General features: G+C 54.7%; 7 protein-coding genes across 7 annotated transcripts; 3 read left to right on the forward strand and 4 right to left on the reverse strand.

Moving 5' to 3' along the window:
* Positions 1–328: 328 nt before the first annotated feature.
* On the reverse strand, positions 329–1,313 carry JCM15063_005692 (uncharacterized protein; the record flags this gene model as incomplete). The annotated part of the gene is made up of 2 exons (XM_076675913.1): positions 329–1,200; positions 1,295–1,313. 2 exons carry the CDS (start codon positions 1,311–1,313, stop codon positions 329–331), a joined length of 891 nt encoding a protein of 296 aa, XP_076537052.1.
* Positions 1,314–1,637: 324 nt separating this feature from the next.
* JCM15063_005693 (J domain-containing protein) lies at positions 1,638–3,110 on the forward strand (the record flags this gene model as incomplete). The annotated part of the gene is made up of 7 exons (XM_076675914.1): positions 1,638–1,693; positions 1,787–1,813; positions 1,882–2,019; positions 2,095–2,240; positions 2,319–2,442; positions 2,511–2,713; positions 2,785–3,110. 7 exons carry the CDS (start codon positions 1,638–1,640, stop codon positions 3,108–3,110), a joined length of 1,020 nt encoding a protein of 339 aa, XP_076537053.1.
* Positions 3,111–3,384: 274 nt separating this feature from the next.
* On the reverse strand, positions 3,385–5,800 carry CCA1 (tRNA adenylyltransferase; the record flags this gene model as incomplete). Its single annotated transcript, XM_076675915.1, has 8 exons — positions 3,385–3,621; positions 3,706–3,809; positions 3,906–4,007; positions 4,086–4,740; positions 4,816–5,103; positions 5,180–5,326; positions 5,411–5,527; positions 5,600–5,800. 8 exons carry the CDS (start codon positions 5,798–5,800, stop codon positions 3,385–3,387), a joined length of 1,851 nt encoding a protein of 616 aa, XP_076537054.1.
* A 270-nt stretch (positions 5,801–6,070) lies between these two features.
* On the forward strand, positions 6,071–6,579 carry MGR2 (Mgr2p; the record flags this gene model as incomplete). Its single annotated transcript, XM_076675916.1, has 3 exons — positions 6,071–6,134; positions 6,215–6,376; positions 6,434–6,579. 3 exons carry the CDS (start codon positions 6,071–6,073, stop codon positions 6,577–6,579), a joined length of 372 nt encoding a protein of 123 aa, XP_076537055.1.
* A 182-nt stretch (positions 6,580–6,761) lies between these two features.
* On the reverse strand, positions 6,762–8,192 carry JCM15063_005696 (esterase/lipase family protein; the record flags this gene model as incomplete). The annotated part of the gene is made up of 5 exons (XM_076675917.1): positions 6,762–7,092; positions 7,160–7,690; positions 7,762–7,867; positions 7,933–8,042; positions 8,119–8,192. The coding sequence occupies 5 exons, from the start codon at positions 8,190–8,192 to the stop codon at positions 6,762–6,764; spliced, it is 1,152 nt and encodes a 383-aa protein (XP_076537056.1).
* Positions 8,193–9,502: 1,310 nt separating this feature from the next.
* JCM15063_005697 (uncharacterized protein) lies at positions 9,503–10,979 on the reverse strand (the record flags this gene model as incomplete). Its single annotated transcript, XM_076675918.1, has 7 exons — positions 9,503–9,589; positions 9,680–9,823; positions 9,872–9,964; positions 10,039–10,240; positions 10,308–10,684; positions 10,756–10,895; positions 10,955–10,979. The coding sequence occupies 7 exons, from the start codon at positions 10,977–10,979 to the stop codon at positions 9,503–9,505; spliced, it is 1,068 nt and encodes a 355-aa protein (XP_076537057.1).
* A 2,935-nt stretch (positions 10,980–13,914) lies between these two features.
* JCM15063_005698 (uncharacterized protein) lies at positions 13,915–16,228 on the forward strand (the record flags this gene model as incomplete). The annotated part of the gene is made up of 12 exons (XM_076675919.1): positions 13,915–14,075; positions 14,169–14,398; positions 14,457–14,504; positions 14,578–14,615; positions 14,744–14,857; positions 14,929–15,034; positions 15,100–15,316; positions 15,400–15,474; positions 15,548–15,663; positions 15,719–15,800; positions 15,860–15,987; positions 16,056–16,228. 12 exons carry the CDS (start codon positions 13,915–13,917, stop codon positions 16,226–16,228), a joined length of 1,488 nt encoding a protein of 495 aa, XP_076537058.1.
* Between the last annotated feature and the right edge of the window lie 230 nt (positions 16,229–16,458).

Below are 16,458 nucleotides of genomic sequence, written 5' to 3' on the forward strand. Positions count from 1 at the left end.
CTCTTTCGTCCTTCGCGCCTCGTTCTTTTTGGGTTCTCGGGGTTCTCGGTTTTTCAGAAAAAAAAAGGAGACCAGTGATGCAGCCGGTCTCTCTTGTTCACACCCTCGCAGTCACTCCGAAATTGCATGTAAAAAGTCGTTATTGCTCCTCTTACCCCGTGGCCATGAATAGAGAAACCGAAAGAAGAGAGAAACAACAGATTCGATGTGAATTATACCGACTCGACAGAGGACACAACAAGAAACAGCTCGAATCAAAACTGAATGAGAAACATGACAGAACACGAAAAGATGCAATAGAGAACTCGTGTAGGGGGTATTCCTTCACTCAGATCCTCCGATTCCGTTCCTCCTCCTCTTCTGCACGGTCTCGTTCCTCTTTGAGTGCTCGCAACCGTGCGAGTTCAGACACGCCTGCTTCGATCGAGTTCCTCGCAGGAGGAAGCGCCGCGGGTGGAAGTGGCGGCGGGCTCACACTGCCTGCTCCTCCATGCGTAGTGGTCGTCCTGCCCGACTCGCTCGCGGTGAGACTCTCGGGTCTGGAAGCTCTACCTTCCATGCGATCGTTCATCGCTTCGACCACCGCTGCGTCTTGTCTCGGTGTTTGTCGAGGTGGATTCGAATCGGGTCCGGAATCGTCTGCAGCGGGAGGAGGTCCATCGTACCCTGGAGGCAAGCTGTCAAACTGTTCGTCCAAGTCGAGTTCGTCTCTGCGCGTGGTACGAGGGTCTGCCGAATCAGTGAATCCAGGACCGATCACTCGACCGGCGTCGAGCTCTTGCACGATCCGGTTCGGTCCTCCAGGGACTCCCCACCCCATGGCTCCATCGCCGGAAGTGCTCGGGAACTGTTTGACCTTGTTGTCGGTCGCTTTGCGCCAGGCTTCGATCGCGAGGGTCGAGTTGCCGGTCGCGCCGATCGCGCCCAAAGGTCCGAACGCAGAAACGCCTTCGACCATCCATTTCTTGTTGACGACGAGCATCTGTATCCGCATCGCTTCAAACGCCCTCGCGACGGGATGATCGTTCGAAAAGGGTTTCCCTCCACGTTGAATCATGAGTTTGCGCTGGATCGAGAGCAGTTTCGATAGCGTTTCGGAAGGCAGGTTGCCCCGACGAGATTTCGAAAACACGTAGGCGTGCAGGATCGAGAAGACAATGTGTTGCTCGGGTGGAGGCTCCACCGAAAGGTACCGGACCACTGTTGTTATAGGATGGGCGGAGGACGAGTCGGATGTGAGGCCCAATTATAGAGTGGGGGCGAGAACAGCGACTGCGGGAAGGAGGAGACTCACTGTCAGTCTGGTTCAGCATCGCAGGTACCGGTTCCCAACACGAGATGAGAGGCGCCGGGCTTGGTGGGCGAGCTGGACGAGGATGCCGGCTACGAGCGAGCCGACGGTCGGAAATAGACTGCGGGTGGTTGATCGAGCCGAGCCGAGGCGGATAGGACAGATGCGTATTCCTGCAGTCCACCGACGATAGCTAGAGCGTATCTACAACCTCGTCCGTCGTCAAGAGTGTTGGGCAAAGAGAGCGATCGGAGAGTCGAGGCCCACGGCGTCCACGCGATGCGGATGCGCGCCAGGTGTTTCAGCCTCTGCCATCTCTCTCGCTGCATTCCGCCTGCTGCCTGCGATGAAACTCGTCCCCTTTGTGGCGACCTGCGTTGCCGTTGCAGTCCTCGCCCAACCGTGCGTCTCCCCTTCACTGCTGTTGCGGTGATCCCGTCGGAACTTGCCCGCCTCCCAACCTTGACTGACCTCGCTTCGACTCTGGCACAACAGTGCACTCGCGTGGACCAACGAAGACCAGTGAGTACACTCTCGCTCTCCAAGCTCGAACCACGAGCTAATCTCAACCGCGTGCACTCGCGACGCAGTGAACTGTTCGATATCGTGTCGGCACTCGAATCGGCCGAGGGCAAGGGTACCAACTTTTACTCGTTCTTGAACACGACCAAGTCGGCCACCGAAAAGGAGATCAACAAGGCCTACCGCAAACGCTCGCTCGAACTCCAGTCTGTTCCTCTCCCTCCCCCCTTCTCCCTCGTCCCCCCTTGTCCTGACTCTCATAATCGTTCGCGTCCTCACAGCCCCGACAAGAACCCAAACAACAAAAAGGTCGCAGACCGATTCGCCCGGTTGGGCTTGATCACCAACATCTTGCGTGATGCCGAGAAGCGCAAGCGTTACGACTTTTTCTACGAGAACGGTGTTCCCAAATGGCGAGGCACTGGCTGTACGCATACTCGAGTCCCCCCGACATTCATGCTCGAGAGAATCTCTTGCCTGACTTTTTCCCTGCTCGCCTACACAGACTACTACTCGCGTTACCGACCAGGACTCGGTTCGGTCGTGACTGGATTGTTCATCTTTTCGCTCTTCATCCAGTACCTTTTCCTGTACCTCACCGCCCGGGTTCAAAAGATGCGCATCACGGCGTAAGTCGATCTCTGTCCCTCGAGCTTGCAGCGAAAGGATGTTTGACGAGCTTTTGCCGACGAAACAGTTTCCGTACTCAAGCCCTCGAGGCCGCATGGGGACCTACGAAAGAACCTCAACCTGGCAAGAAAAAGCTCAAGGTCAAGACCGGTGACCAGGGTGACCCACTCGGACTGCCTGGAGTCAACGGAGGCAAACCGATCGGAGCTGGTTCGACTATCGAGATGATGATTGAAGGAAACGACGTCTACATTGTCGAGAACCGCAAAGGTAAAGAAAAAACGCCCATGTTCTCCCTTTGCGCGCGAGGGTGGTTAATCCATACATTTCTCTCCGGGTAGAAACTCTCTTGACCGAGGACCTCGCAGTCAAGCCGACTTGGCAAGACACGTGGTTGCCCGCGTACATCATCCCTCGCTACTTGCCTTCGCTCGCGAACAAGCGTTCGACTCACAAGAAGCGCAAGACCCTCGTCGCGAAGAAACCTCCTCCTGGATTCAACGCGACTTCCGGGTCGTCTTCGGGAGAGGACGATCAAGACGACGCGACCAAGAAGGTCAAGAAGGACAAAGGTCCTGGTCGTGGAGTGATTGGAGATGGCAAGGTTGGTGGAAGGAGAAGGAAGACGATTCCGAGACCTAGTACTCCTACCACCAAGAAGGATTAAGGTTGGATTCAAAAAATAAGAAGAGAAACATGATAAAAAGGTTACTAACAATCAAAAGTTTGCTGTTTTTGTTGTTCCCCTTGTTCCTTCTTTCCCGTCAACGCTTATTACATCGTTCCTTTCATACCTCGAAAACATTCCACACACACATTCTCTCTTTCACTTTTCCTTTCGCCTTGGGTTTCTTCAAATCATATTTCTTTTCTTTTTTGCAAAAAATTCACAACATGAAAAGAATCTGTGCTGCTCGTTCGTATGTGACAAAGAGACACTCTCATTGACCACCTCGACCTTTTCTCTTGACTCCAGCGGTTCCACCTCCCCTGTCCTTTCGAACCTTGTCACACAAGTCTTGCAAGATCGTTCTCGTATCAGGTTGCATCAACCACGATTCGAGTTGTGCTCGAGTGATCAACGGGTTCTTCAGTTGTTGTTCGAACGCGAGGACCATGATTTGTACCATTGCTGGAGACGACCGAGTGAACGGTAACAATGTGTTGATCATTTTACCCTAAATTAAGCCATCGAAAAAGATAAGTCAGTTGTTCCTGCTAACTCGAAGCTCTTTGCGCGGGAATCGGGGGAAGTGACTTGCATCGAGAAGTGGAGGCAAAAAGGCGAGAGTTTCGAGCTCGAGTTGTACGATCCGGGTCACGAATCGATTGTATGTTTCGATCAGGCGCGTTTGTTTCGTGACATCTGGTTTGATTGGGGGAGGTTCCGAAAGCAAGGACGTCATATCCGTGAGTGATCCCCAAATTCAGATGTCGAAGCGTAAAGGAAGTAACGGCTCACCATTCCGAGCCGAGACGAGGTCCACCAGTAACGACCAGAACAAGGTGACGTTCCACCTTACATGCTGTCCATCGTGAACCGAAGGGTTTCTCAACAACATACCTTTAGAACAGACAGCGACACGAGTGCTTGTAAGCTTTATGATTATGCTCGAGCGCAAAAAACAAAAAAAAGGCTCACCAATTTCGATTCGATCGGTTTCATCGTTCGGTTCCTTCGGATCTTGTGCCAAATACAAATGTACCAGTTGCCACCCTTCTCTCAATTTCTTGCACCACGTCGCATCGATCGTGGGACCTTTGATCCCATCGCGTACGACCTTCTCCCCAACCCACATTGGTTTCTTCTTGTCGATCGTTTCGAGGTCGTACAAGGGCAAGAGTCCACAGGACAAGTACAGCCGTTTGAGCGTGTGAGGATAGATCGTCGCGAGGGGTGGAGTCGAAGGGTCTGAAACTGAGGATGCGAGAGGTGTCGGTTCGGGATAGGCCGGGAGAGTCGAATGAGGCGGAAGTGGAGGAGGCGCGATCGGATGCAAGTGCAAGAGAGGATGTAACCTAGGCAGCGAAGATTGGGAAAGATCACCGTGCAAGAGTTGTGTGAGCAAGTTGGATGCGATGACAGAGATTGACGAGTCGGGCTCGATGGGAGGAGTCGAGGAAGGGGAGGAACCGGTTGCGAAAGTGGCAGAGTGGTCGTAGAGGAAGATGAGAGGGTGTAGGTGGAGTCGCTCGATAAGCTCGAATGCGTACTGCGGGTCGCGTCCAAGCAGCATCTTGTCAAGTTCTGCTCCAACACGCTCGCGGCTGATCTTTTTTGGGTCCAGTAATGCTTGCTGTTGGAGAGCTCACAAAAAGGGTCAACTCGATTCAGGGAGAATACCATCGCGAGAAGAACAATTCGGACGCACTCTGATTTCTTTCCGCTCGATCGCCCTGACCATTTCCTCGTCGAGCTCAAACTCTCGACCGAACCTCGCCGCGAATCGAACTGCTCTGACGATCCGCAATGGATCGTCTTTGAACGTCTGGAACGGTTCGAGCGGGGTCCGGATCCGCTTTGGGTTTGGTGGTCGCAAGCCCAAATCGGACAGGCCTCGGCCAGTTTGGTCTTCAATCTCGCGCGTGCGCAGATTGTAGAACAAGGCGTTGATCGTCAGGTCGCGCCGTTCTGCATCTTCGATGGGAGTTCCAAAAGCCTAACGAAAGCAGGGCGGCGCAGATTGAGCACGAAAGTCGTAACGTCAAAGGGCATGGAGAAACAAGCAGACTGACGACGGTTGGAATTCGCGAACCGGGAGTGTACACTTCTTGCCCGCGCTGCTGAACCCAGTCGAGCGAGAGATCAAACACGCGTGCAGTTGCGGTTTCGAGGTGTTTCGATTGCTCGGGTTTAGCTTCAATTTTGGTCAGCTTGCCCATCTACCACGAGTTATGGTCACTGGTAAGCGATTCAATGCATTTGGAATGCTGTGCAAAGAGTTGAAAGAGCGCAAAGAAACTGACAATGTCTTTCCGGTTGATCGTTTCGAGGTACCGTTCAAACAGAGTTGCAAATTTGAGTCCTGTGATGGGATCGGGCGAAGTCGAGACATCGATATCGTCCGACTCTTTGCCGAGTAGCTGCCCAAATGCGTGCTCACGCAGGTCAGGGCATGACGGAGGAAGGCGAGACGAAATGACAGAATGACGGACCTTGTCGCGAACCCATCCACCTGCGATCCGGAGCTCGACCTTGTCGGTACCACGCTCTTTGCCGATCCATTCGCCGTTGTCATCCTTGAGCCGGATCGCATCGACCTCGTGCGGGTTCAGGTCGACCCAGTCGGCGCAGGCGACGAGCAAATCTGCCAGACGCTGTTCGTTGTCGGTCAAGGTAATGGTCGGAATCGACATGTTGGCGTACGGTGCTCGAGCGTGCGGTGAGCCCGACCAAGAGTGACGGAATAAAGTTGAACGAGGGTGAAGCAGTCGCGCAGCACGGCAGAGCATTCACAAGGGCGACAGAATTCAAAGCACGGCAATCTCAGAACCTCATTCGAGTGTGCAGAGGATGGGCCAGTTGGATGCAAGAGGCACGGAGCGAGCGCGAAGTCAACGACAAGTTGGCGACGGGTTTCGCTTCTCCACTCGGTCACTCTCGACTGAATCCATTCTCGTGACAAGATGCCCCCACCACCGATGGCCCACCCTGGAGCGGCAGGAGGAGAGCCCACCATGTTTGACAAGAGTGAGTGATCTCGACTTTGATCAACTCGCTCTCGCTTCCGAGTCGACTGACCGACAGTCTCGCCGGGCTCGGCTGCCCAGTGAAGATGGGTTTCTTCACCGGTGGTATGGTCGGCTTGACGATCGGCTTCATCTTTGGATCGTTTGCCGTCATCACGCGTGGTGCCGGCCCGAAAGGTTTCTTGCCGTCCATCTCGACTTACATGCTCTCGTCGGGCGCGACCTTTGCCTTTTTCATGTCGAGTGAGGTTTCAAGTCTCTTTTCGAACGCAACGAGCACTGACACTGTTGTGGTCTCAGTTGGTTCCGTGATCCGTACCGACGGCTTGACCATGAACGAATGGGCTCAGCTTCAGATCCAGCAGGGCAAGGCGATCGGCCTCCCTCCCGTCCACAACGCCGTGTTGCAATCTCCGATCATGCAGCAAGCCCGGAAACAAAACTAAATCAGACATCTCCTAATCCCGAAGAAAAAAAAGACTATGAAACGAAGCGCTCGATTTACCGTCTTGCCCATGACCTTGAGCGGAGAGCCATGATGTGAGATTGCAAGCACAACGACAACAGCAGAGAGGTACAACAGGACAGCATCGAAAAGGGGGCAGGCCAGCCAGTGATAGCCGGTAGATCACGGCTGCATTCTATCGTTGTCGTCTCCTTCTTCCGATGCCTTTTCCGTCTCGACATCCGAACCTCCTTCGTCTGTTGGTCTCCCTTGCCAGAATCCCATCTCGCCCTTGCGCGCGAGTTCGACCCACTCAGTGACCAAGCCCGTCGTCCGTCGCGCGAGCTCGTACACGCCGTCACTCTTGTCAAACATTTCGATGTGTGCAGCAATCTCGTCCGACACTCGCGTGTTGGTCGATGGCGTGAAGCGCGACTTTTGGGGTTCCGTAGTCGGCAGGATCAGGAACGTTCGCGCTGGCGTTGATCCACTCGACGGCAACAGCGTGTAAAAGCTGAGTTTCGACATGTTTGCTTCCGTCAGCTCAAGAACGTCAAGCCGATTGACAGTATGGGACTGACCAGTGGAAGCCGATCCCTTTCTCCCGAGTTTCGACGACCTGGCCCAACCTCGACTCGAGCTCGCTCACTTTCCACAGTTCTCCGACAAAGCTCAGGTGTGAGGTCGCCCACGACCAATGCTCGACGAGTTTGTCCCGATTGTACCAACCTGCTCCGACCACCGCCGCGGCGGCTGTACCCGCCAACACGGTCGAAGCCAAGAATCCCCAACCTCCCTTTTCTTGCGTCGACGGATTCGTAGCCACCTCTTTCCCTTTGCCTTTGCCGATCGGATTTGCCGGGGCTGCACTCTTGTTGTTGCTATTCGAGTTTGAGCCACCGGCAGATTTGAACAAACCGTAGCCCGCTCCAAGCGCAGAGAATGCCGCTTGTCCCTTTGTGGTCCAGTCCATCGCTTTGTCAAACGTCGATTTGAACACTCGCGGGTTCAGTCCCAACAGGGGCGAGTCGTACGCGATTAACCCCAGAATCGGCAACGCCGAGGTCGAGAGTGTCGACAAGAGTACGTCCGAGATGACGAGTCCTCCCATTCTACAAGTAACGACGCCGTGAGACACTCGAGACAGATTCGAGCTGGAAGGATGCTCCTCTAAGAGACGTACGAGTGACCAAAGAGCACAAGGCGCACTTGCCCAGTTCCACCGCGTTCCCGATACTCGGCTTTCTTTTCGGCGACGACATTCGTGAGCCATTCAATCTGATTGTCGACTGCGTACTCCCGAAGTTTGAACTCAGCTCCGAGCCGGGTGCTACAGAGGAAACAAGGGATTCACCTGCAACTTTCAACTCGCCGCGCGTATCGAAAGCAGGGTAAACAACCGGATCAAACTCGATTCCACACGGCTCGAGAATCGCTTGAATGCGTTGCGGAAAGTCGGCGAACCTGTCGAGGCGCAGGATATGTCAATGATGAGACCTCGATATGTACAGGTGGGGGTGGAAACTTCTGAAGTACTCACGTGTCTGCTCCTCCCTTGAACCCGTGCACAAACACTCCGACGACGAGCTCTGGCGCTTGCGAACTCGGCGGCATGGGGTGGTTCAGATGACAGCAACAAACGACAACATTCGCCGGACGCGCGCGCACGCGAGAGAATATGAGGGCTTGGTAATTGATAATCGCGATGCATTGTAATCGTAAGTAATTACTTCAGCAAGAAAAGGTTATTATGGGGAATCAAGTATGTTCGGGTTATGTGCCTTCACGGCTGGATGGCAGGAGGCTTGGCTTCTTAGCAAGTGGTTATAGTTCTGGTTCGCGAGCGGCGACAGGCGGGGACGAAATGCGTTCGTCCTTCTCAATCCTTCGCAGGCCTCGTATCGAGTTGATTCAAGTTCAGGGCTCCTCAGCTCGCCCGTAGACTGTTATTGACGTCAAGAGAACACGAGCGAGTGGTCACTTCGAGGCGGGATGGGGAAAATAAGCTGCGCGAGCGAGGAATGTCACTAGCGTCATTCGCACGCACCGCTCGTTCGCTAACGTTCGCTCCGCATATACCGCGGACCTTGTGACGGGGAGAGAGCGAGAGCCGGTTCTACTCTTGCTTCCCTTCCGTTCACTTCCCTTGACCCGCCACCACGGCACATCAGGCAGTGTTTAACCATATAAACACTCGTGAGTCTTCTCTCTCGCTGTCTTTCTCCTGCTCCCGTGCCCCCCTGCTCCCGGTTCGCCTATTTGCTGTCGACGTCATCGCCGCCGCCGCGATTCCACTTGTCCGATCGCTTGGGTTCCACCACCGCATCGCTCAAGCGAAGTTGGCCATCAACCCGTCGAACGTCAGTCCGTGCTCGCGCTTCCCTAACCCTTCCCGCGAACTGACGTTGGACCGTACGCAATACTCGAAAAGCTCCGAGGTCGCGTAGCAAAGGATCCTCACCTCTTTCTTAAGGAGATCGACGGAATCCAATCGCAAGTCCCCTACTTAGCGGGAAGGGGGTGGGTCGTCCATCTCGACTGCTATTCCGCAAAAGGCTGACCCCCTCTTGCGCTCAGGACTCTGCGTGACTCTGCGATGGCGCGATTGAACCTACCGGACCCAAAGGATCAGCACGACAGCAGTTTTATGGATGTTCTACTCTCGAAAGCTGTCGCGCATCTCGACCTGCCGGTCAAGTTTGAGCGAGAAATGTCGTCAAGTGATAGGTCAGTGCGGAACACGTATCGTCATGAACATCCTCTTTATCAAGACTGTCGACATGCGGCCAAGCGGTTCGTCTTCGACCCCGCTCGCCAGCACTTCGAGCGCCATGACGAAGACACGGCATTCATCAGCATTGCTCTGTGGGAGAAGAAGTCCGCACAAGAAGCGGCCCTTGAGTAATGGCATGCCGAATGCGCAGTTAGTACTCAAGAGCAGATTCTTTTGCGAGCGCTCTCTCCCACAGAGCAACGCTAATGAACGCCGGGTTCTCCTCTCGACGCGTGAACTGTCGGCGAGCAGATTCAAAGACGAACCATTTGGCCGTATATGAACAGTCTCTTGAGACGAGATGTACATGAAGATACGTGGCACGCACCCCCTTGACGCTTGACGACATTTCTCGCTCAAACTTGACCGGCAAGTCGAGATGCGCGACAGCTTTCGAGAGTAGAGCATCCATGAAACTGCTGCCGTGCGGATCCTTCGGGTCCGGTAGGTTCAATCGCGCGAACGTAGAGTCCTGAGCGCAAGAGGGGGTCAGCCATAGCAATCAAGACGGACGACCCACCCCCTTCTTGTCCGCGAGGTATGGGACTTGCGACTGGATTCCCTCGATCTCCTTGAGAAAGAGGTCAGGATTCTTTGGTACACGACATCTGAGCTGTTGCCCGAGTTTTGCGCACGGTCCAATGTCAGTCCGCGGGAAGGGTTAGGCAAGCGCGAGCACGGACTGACATTTGAAGGGTTGATCGCAAGCTTTGCTTGTTCCGCGATACTTCCGTACCACGATGTGACCAATGGAGCCAAGGCGGGCGTGGCGACAGCAGCTTCAACGCTGTGGTCGAAGGCGAAACCACAGTTGCACAGCGACCACTCAGCCTTGTTGTACGAGGCTTCAATCGCTTCACCGAGCGAATCGAGCAACATCTTGGTGGTGCTGAGACAGACAAAGTATATGCTCAGATAGACGTAACGATGAAACTGAACAGGCGTGCGAAACTGACAACCATTCGTGGGAGAGAGTTAGTCTGCCCTGGTTTGTCGCCACCTGCCTCTCTCTCAATGCCCTCCTTTCGGCGGTACGACGTTCGTTTTTGTCGAGGTAATTGTCAAATAGCTTATCCGTCTCCTTCGAGAGGGGCGCCGGACAGGCTGCCAAGACCGTTGAATGAGTCTTCCGATCAAGCCAGTACTTGGATTTTGGCGTGACGAACGCGGTGCCGGACAGCTCGGCTCCCTTGTTGTGTACTGAGCCAATCTGGATTGCCGGTGCCGTGACGGCGAGGAGTAAACGGCGACATTGTCGGCGTTCCTCGTTGACTCCGTCTCTGTCGACGAGCCAACACTCGTGTCGACACGGGTCGTCCTTCCTCCCGCTCTTCTGGAGGATGCGCAACATTCGCTCCTGTTGCTCTTTGGCACGAAATTACAAGTCTCGAGAGCGGGCCTTACCACGGCTTGAGCATTCGCAACGAGCTGCTCCGTGTAAGACTTAGGAGCTGGAAGCAGCGACGTATTTGCTGCAGGTGGCGTTAGTGATGTCGCAGGTGGGTTAGGAGGCGATTCCGCAATTCGGCGGCGTTTCGCAGATCCTGCGGGTCAAGTGTAGCGCGTCAGCCGAGACTATGAATAATCGATCCGATCGCCCTACCTTGATCATCTGTGTCGTGTTCCATGGCGACGAGATGTGGCGGACGAGGTGAAGCGAGACTGCATCGACTCGTTAGCGTAAATTCCGCCGTTTGCTCTGTCTCTCTTTCTCTTTCTCGCTCGTGTACGCATCTCAACCCCTGCCGCAACACACGGACCGCCGCCGCTGCAGGGGTGCGACGCGACTTCGACGCGTTACCTCTGAATTGCAGCCAACCCAGCTGGATGCCACCCATCGGTTCATCACTACCGACTGGCCAGAGCCCTCTGCACTAGAGGACTGTGTCAGGGCACGGTGCTGATGATCGTCGCCTGGCGAACAGATGCCACGTAGACAAACCAACACTGCGGCAAAGACTGCGGGACGCCCGAAGGCGTCTGATACGGACCAGACCAACATGGGCAGTGCTTCACAGGCACAGAAAGGTACATCTGGTCATTGCGCTAGATCCTCGACCGATTTCAGTCCTGACCCGAGCCATCCTGATCGACAGCGAAAAAGACGCAAAAAGCACAAGCTCGCGCCGAGGCTCGTGCCCGATCAAAAGCGACAAGAGGGGTCACGCGAGCGCCCGCGAACGCTACCGCGCCCAAAGCTCGTGAGTCCATCGTCCTCTCGTCCACCTCGGCGGATCGCATACCCACCGCTATCCCGGTCGACCATGCTTGCGCAATCTGCAAGTACTCACAAGAGTAGAACGAGAGCATGGCGGCGCTGGCAAAGCAGCGCGATGCGAAATACGCAGCGGCGGGCCTTTTAAACAAGACGAAGAAAATGCCCTTGAATCTCGATTCCGCCGGAAATTTTCCGCCTCTCAAGAACTCTGCCGCGACGGCGTTACATGAAAATTGGAGGGTGAGTCCGACCCAAGACGCATCGCGGAGTCCTTTAGAGGGGGAAAATTGCCGCCGCTGCAGAGATTGAACGGCATTTTTTTTTCTTTTTGTTCAATAGGCCCGCGACTGCGTACTCCGCATCGCGTTGCTTCGCCAGCGCCACCATGCTCTCGTTCTACTCTTGTGAGTACTTGCAGATTGCGCAAGCATGGTCGACCGGGATAGCGGTGGGTATGCGATCCGCCGAGGTGGACGAGAGGACGATGGACTCACGAGCTTTGGGCGCGGTAGCGTTCGCGGGCGCTCGCGTGACCCCTCTTGTCGCTTTTGATCGGGCACGAGCCTCGGCGCGAGCTTGTGCTTTTTGCGTCTTTTTCGCTGTCGATCAGGATGGCTCGGGTCAGGACTGAAATCGGTCGAGGATCTAGCGCAATGACCAGATGTACCTTTCTGTGCCTGTGAAGCACTGCCCATGTTGGTCTGGTCCGTATCAGACGCCTTCGGGCGTCCCGCAGTCTTTGCCGCAGTGTTGGTTTGTCTACGTGGCATCTGTTCGCCAGGCGACGATCATCAACTCGCGAATGCAGGTAGTTGGACACCGAGGCCGAGACCATGTTCGGAAGAGGCCAGTCGAGGGGAAGTGAGGAGAAGGGAAGCAAGAGTAGAACCGGCTCTCGCTCTCTCCCCGTCACAAGGTCCGCGGTATATGCGGAGCGAACGTTAGCGAACGAGCGGTGCGTGCGAATGACGCTAGTGACATTCCTCGCTCGCGCAGCTTATTTTCCCCATCCCGCCTCGAAGTGACCACTCGCTCGAGTGCTCTAGACGTCGATAACAGTCCGAGATCGAGCTGAGGAGCCCTGAACTTGAGCTAAATCGATACGAGGCCTGCGAAGGATTGAGAAGGACGAACGCATTTCGTCCCCGCCGGTCGCCGTTCGCGGACGTGGACTCGTGACAACCTGCTAAGCCAAACTTCGTCCCTCTCAGGCGTCAAGGCTCACATACTCGCGTATATACTCGATTGAACGTAATTACTGAGCTTTTCTTGCAGAGTTGGGACATACGTGGGATTAATTCCCTTGATCACAATGTGATCATGGTTCACTTACCAAGCCTTGACCAAGCCCTACTCGAGACGCAGGATCGTCAATATTGAGATTGATGCAAATTGATGAGACCCAGATATACAGGAGCACGAAAACTTCGAGACAACCGACCAATTGCGTGTCGGCTTCTCTCTTGGCGCCGTGCACAAACATTCCGACTGCGAGTTCTGACGCTTGGGAACTCGGCGGCACGAGGTGAAACAGATGACAGCAACAAACGACAATATTCATTTCGCCGGCGGCCGAGCTCTCGAGGCGCGCGCTCACGCGAGACGACCTTTCCTTCACCGATAAAAAGGAGTGCTAGGATCAATGAATATAGCACGACTACGACTGTAGTATCGGAGGACGCTTGATCGATTGCGGCGCTCGCGCAAACGATAGAGAGTTATGTAGTTCCTCACGCTCAACTTAGGATTGATTTCGTAATCAAATCCGAACGGCTGAATTTCGAGGAGCTACAGTGTCGGCCGAGCGAGCGGGAGCAAAGCCAAATCAAGGGAGAAATCTGTCAGCGCTGTATGATAAACGCCCCCCGTGCTCTGTCGCCCACGCCTTTCCGGCCGCTACCGAGAGGGCATGGACGCGAAATAGATCAACTGCACACTGGTGAATTGAAGCGAGCGTGGGGGAGTCCTGCGAACCGGAGCCGGTGAGTCAGCGACTAGCGCCGAAAAAAAATCTCGGGTCGATCCATTTGCACGCGAAAACGGCGGCGCCGGGGCGTGGGTGGAGGGTCGACCTCGCGGGCGGCACAATGCTTTACGAAAAACTCCCTCCCACCTCGTCCACCTACTTTTACTCGGTGCTATACACTCTACACATCAGTTGACAAGCCGGAGTCAGCCGCATAGCACTCGCGTGTTCCGAAGAATCCGGACAACTTCGGTTTTGAACTGCGCCGAGCTCAGCTCACCTACGCCCTCCACGCAGCGCACTTACCTCCGAGCACTCGCCGATTGACAAATCCAACCGGACCAACCATATTCGCCAGAACATCGGATCATAAAACAGCATGTCTTCAGACGACGTCAAAGCGAAAGCAGGCGAAGCGTTCGAGCAAGATCATGAAGAAATCGGCAACTTGGCCGGCGCAACCCTCGAAGGTGGACAGATTGTCGACCGTACAAAGCTCGAACGTCGACTGTTGCGCAAACTCGATGCCAGATTCTCCATGTAAGCTCGGCCTCCACATTTCCTCTTCTTTCTTCTCGACGGGACCGCGGGACGATATGCACAATAACGCTGACCCCTCCGCATGATTGGCAGCTTGATCGTGATCTACATCCTAAACTACATCGACAGAAATGCTCCGTCAGCCTCTTCGGCTCATGGTTTCAAATCGGACTTGCACCTCACCTCGGTGCAATACAGCACTTGCCTATCCATCCTGTACGTCGGTTACATCCTCATGCAGATCCCGTCCAACATGCTCGTCCAATACACGGGCCGACCGTCAATCTTTCTGCCGCTAGCGATTTTCATCTGGGGCGCGATCTGTACGTCCTGCCCCTTTTCGATCACTGAGCTTGCAGCTCACTAGTGTTGAACTGTCAGCACTCGCTACGGGCTTTGTCAAGAATTTTGGACAAGCCGTCGTGACTCGTGAGTGCCTTTAGTGTCACGTGTTTTGCGCATCCACCTCTAAACACGACGGATTCCTCAACACGACGTCCAGGGTTCTTTCTGGGGTTCGTGGAAGCGGCCTTCTTCCCTGTAAGGACTGCTCTCTGCCGATTGAGACGAGATGCCAATTGAGGCGGTCTCGAAATTCTTTCTTGTGCGGATCAAGAGGGCGAATGGCGCTGACTCGCTCTTGTCATGGCTCTGACTTCCCCTCATAGGGAGCAATCCTGCTGCTCTCGAATTGGTACCGTCGAAACGAGCTCGGCCTCCGAATCACAGTTCTTTACTGCGGTTCTCTAATCTCAAACGCGTTCGGACCGCTGATTGCCTACGTAAGCACGATTTCCTCCTCCTTCCTCGTAGCTGAGGTATACAAGCTCATCAGGTGCTCGCTCGTCTACAGGGTATTCTCGAAACTATGGAAGGCAAAGGCGGCTTGCGAGCTTGGCAGTTGCTCTTCATCATCGAGGGTGGCATCACCTGTGGCGTAGCCCTTATTGCCGCATTCGGTGAGCCAACCCTCTGCACGCACCTTCGCTCTTCAAGGTCGCAAAGCTGACACGAAGTATCGCAGTTTTGCCCGATTTCCCCAAGAACTCCCGCGGTTTCTCTGAGCAGGAGAGGCATCTCGCCGAAACTCGAATGACCGAAGACATGGGTATGGCGGACGAGACCAAGGTTTCCTCCTGGACCGCGTTGAAGCTGGCCCTGCGCGACTACAAACTCTGGGTCATGGCGTTGTCGCTCACCTCGTTCACGATCGGACTCTCCTTTAACCAATTCTTTCCTCAGTGCGTTTGCCCTGTCGCTGTCATAGTCTTTATTTTACGCTCAATATGCTTACTCGCCCTTCTCGGTTCCCGACTTTTACAAGGCTCACGGCCTCCCTCGGATACGCCAAACAATTCTCGCTTCTTCTCTGTGCTCCGCCGTTCGCATTTGCAGCCATGTGAGCACTTTTCGACGAGAACGACTCAACGTGCACTTCTCAAGGTCACTAAGATGTCTTTCGAGTGCTTCAGCTGTGCGTTTTTCGTCTCGCGGCACTCTGACAAGACCAACGAGCGGTATTGGCACATTGTCATTCCGGCATCAATCGGGATCGTTGGGTTCATCATTGCCATGTCCACACAGTCTTGTGAGTTTTGCTCAGAGATTTAATGTTGTATGAGTGTCGCTGACGGTCTGTGCAGTCGGAGCCCGATACTTTGCTCTCTTCCTGCAGGCCCAGTCATACTCCGGTTTCGTTTGCTTCCTTGCTTGGGTCTCCGGAACGTGAGTTGAAGTCCTTACATCGGTTCAAGGAACGTGCTGACAGTCCATCTCCCTGTTAGCTTTGCGCGGCCCTCGATGAAGCGTGCGGTCTCGATCGCGTTCGTGAATGCTTTCTCGCAGCTAGGCAACATCGCTGGAGCATACTGCTTTGATGCCTCGTGGGCACCATCTTACGCCAAGTCATACGGTAAGCAGAATCAGGCGCTGGCTACAGGGATTCGTTGGGCTCACAAGTGTCGGCTACTCCCCGTACAGCCATCTGTATCAGCACGTTCGTCTTTGCGATCGCCGGATGCACCTTCCATCGATGGACTCTTGCGCGGCTCAACCAGCGTCTCGCGGCCCGGGACGAAGGCGAAGCGAAAGGTAGAGAACACACTGGTCTCGATCCCCTCGACTTCCCAGCTGGCTTCCGGTACACTTTGTGAACAATTTGTGCTGTCACAACGGGGCATTTATGCAAGACTGTTCTGTTCTCGAAGAGTCTGCCCGAGCGAGCGAGAGCGGAGGTTTAAAGATTCGAAGGGAAAGGCTGTATTCCAATGCGCGCCGCTACATAAAAGGTGCAGACAGCCTGGCATGCTGCTTCATGTACTAGTCGAGATTGTTCTTCAAACGATGGTTGCAGAGAGAAAGAGAGAGTGCGCGCACGCGGGTG

The sequence above is a fragment of the Sporobolomyces koalae genome (genome assembly GCF_050403365.1).
Source record: "Sporobolomyces koalae JCM15063 DNA, S_koalae_JCM15063T_v1_ctg2, whole genome shotgun sequence".
Taxonomy (NCBI): domain Eukaryota; kingdom Fungi; phylum Basidiomycota; class Microbotryomycetes; order Sporidiobolales; family Sporidiobolaceae; genus Sporobolomyces; species Sporobolomyces koalae.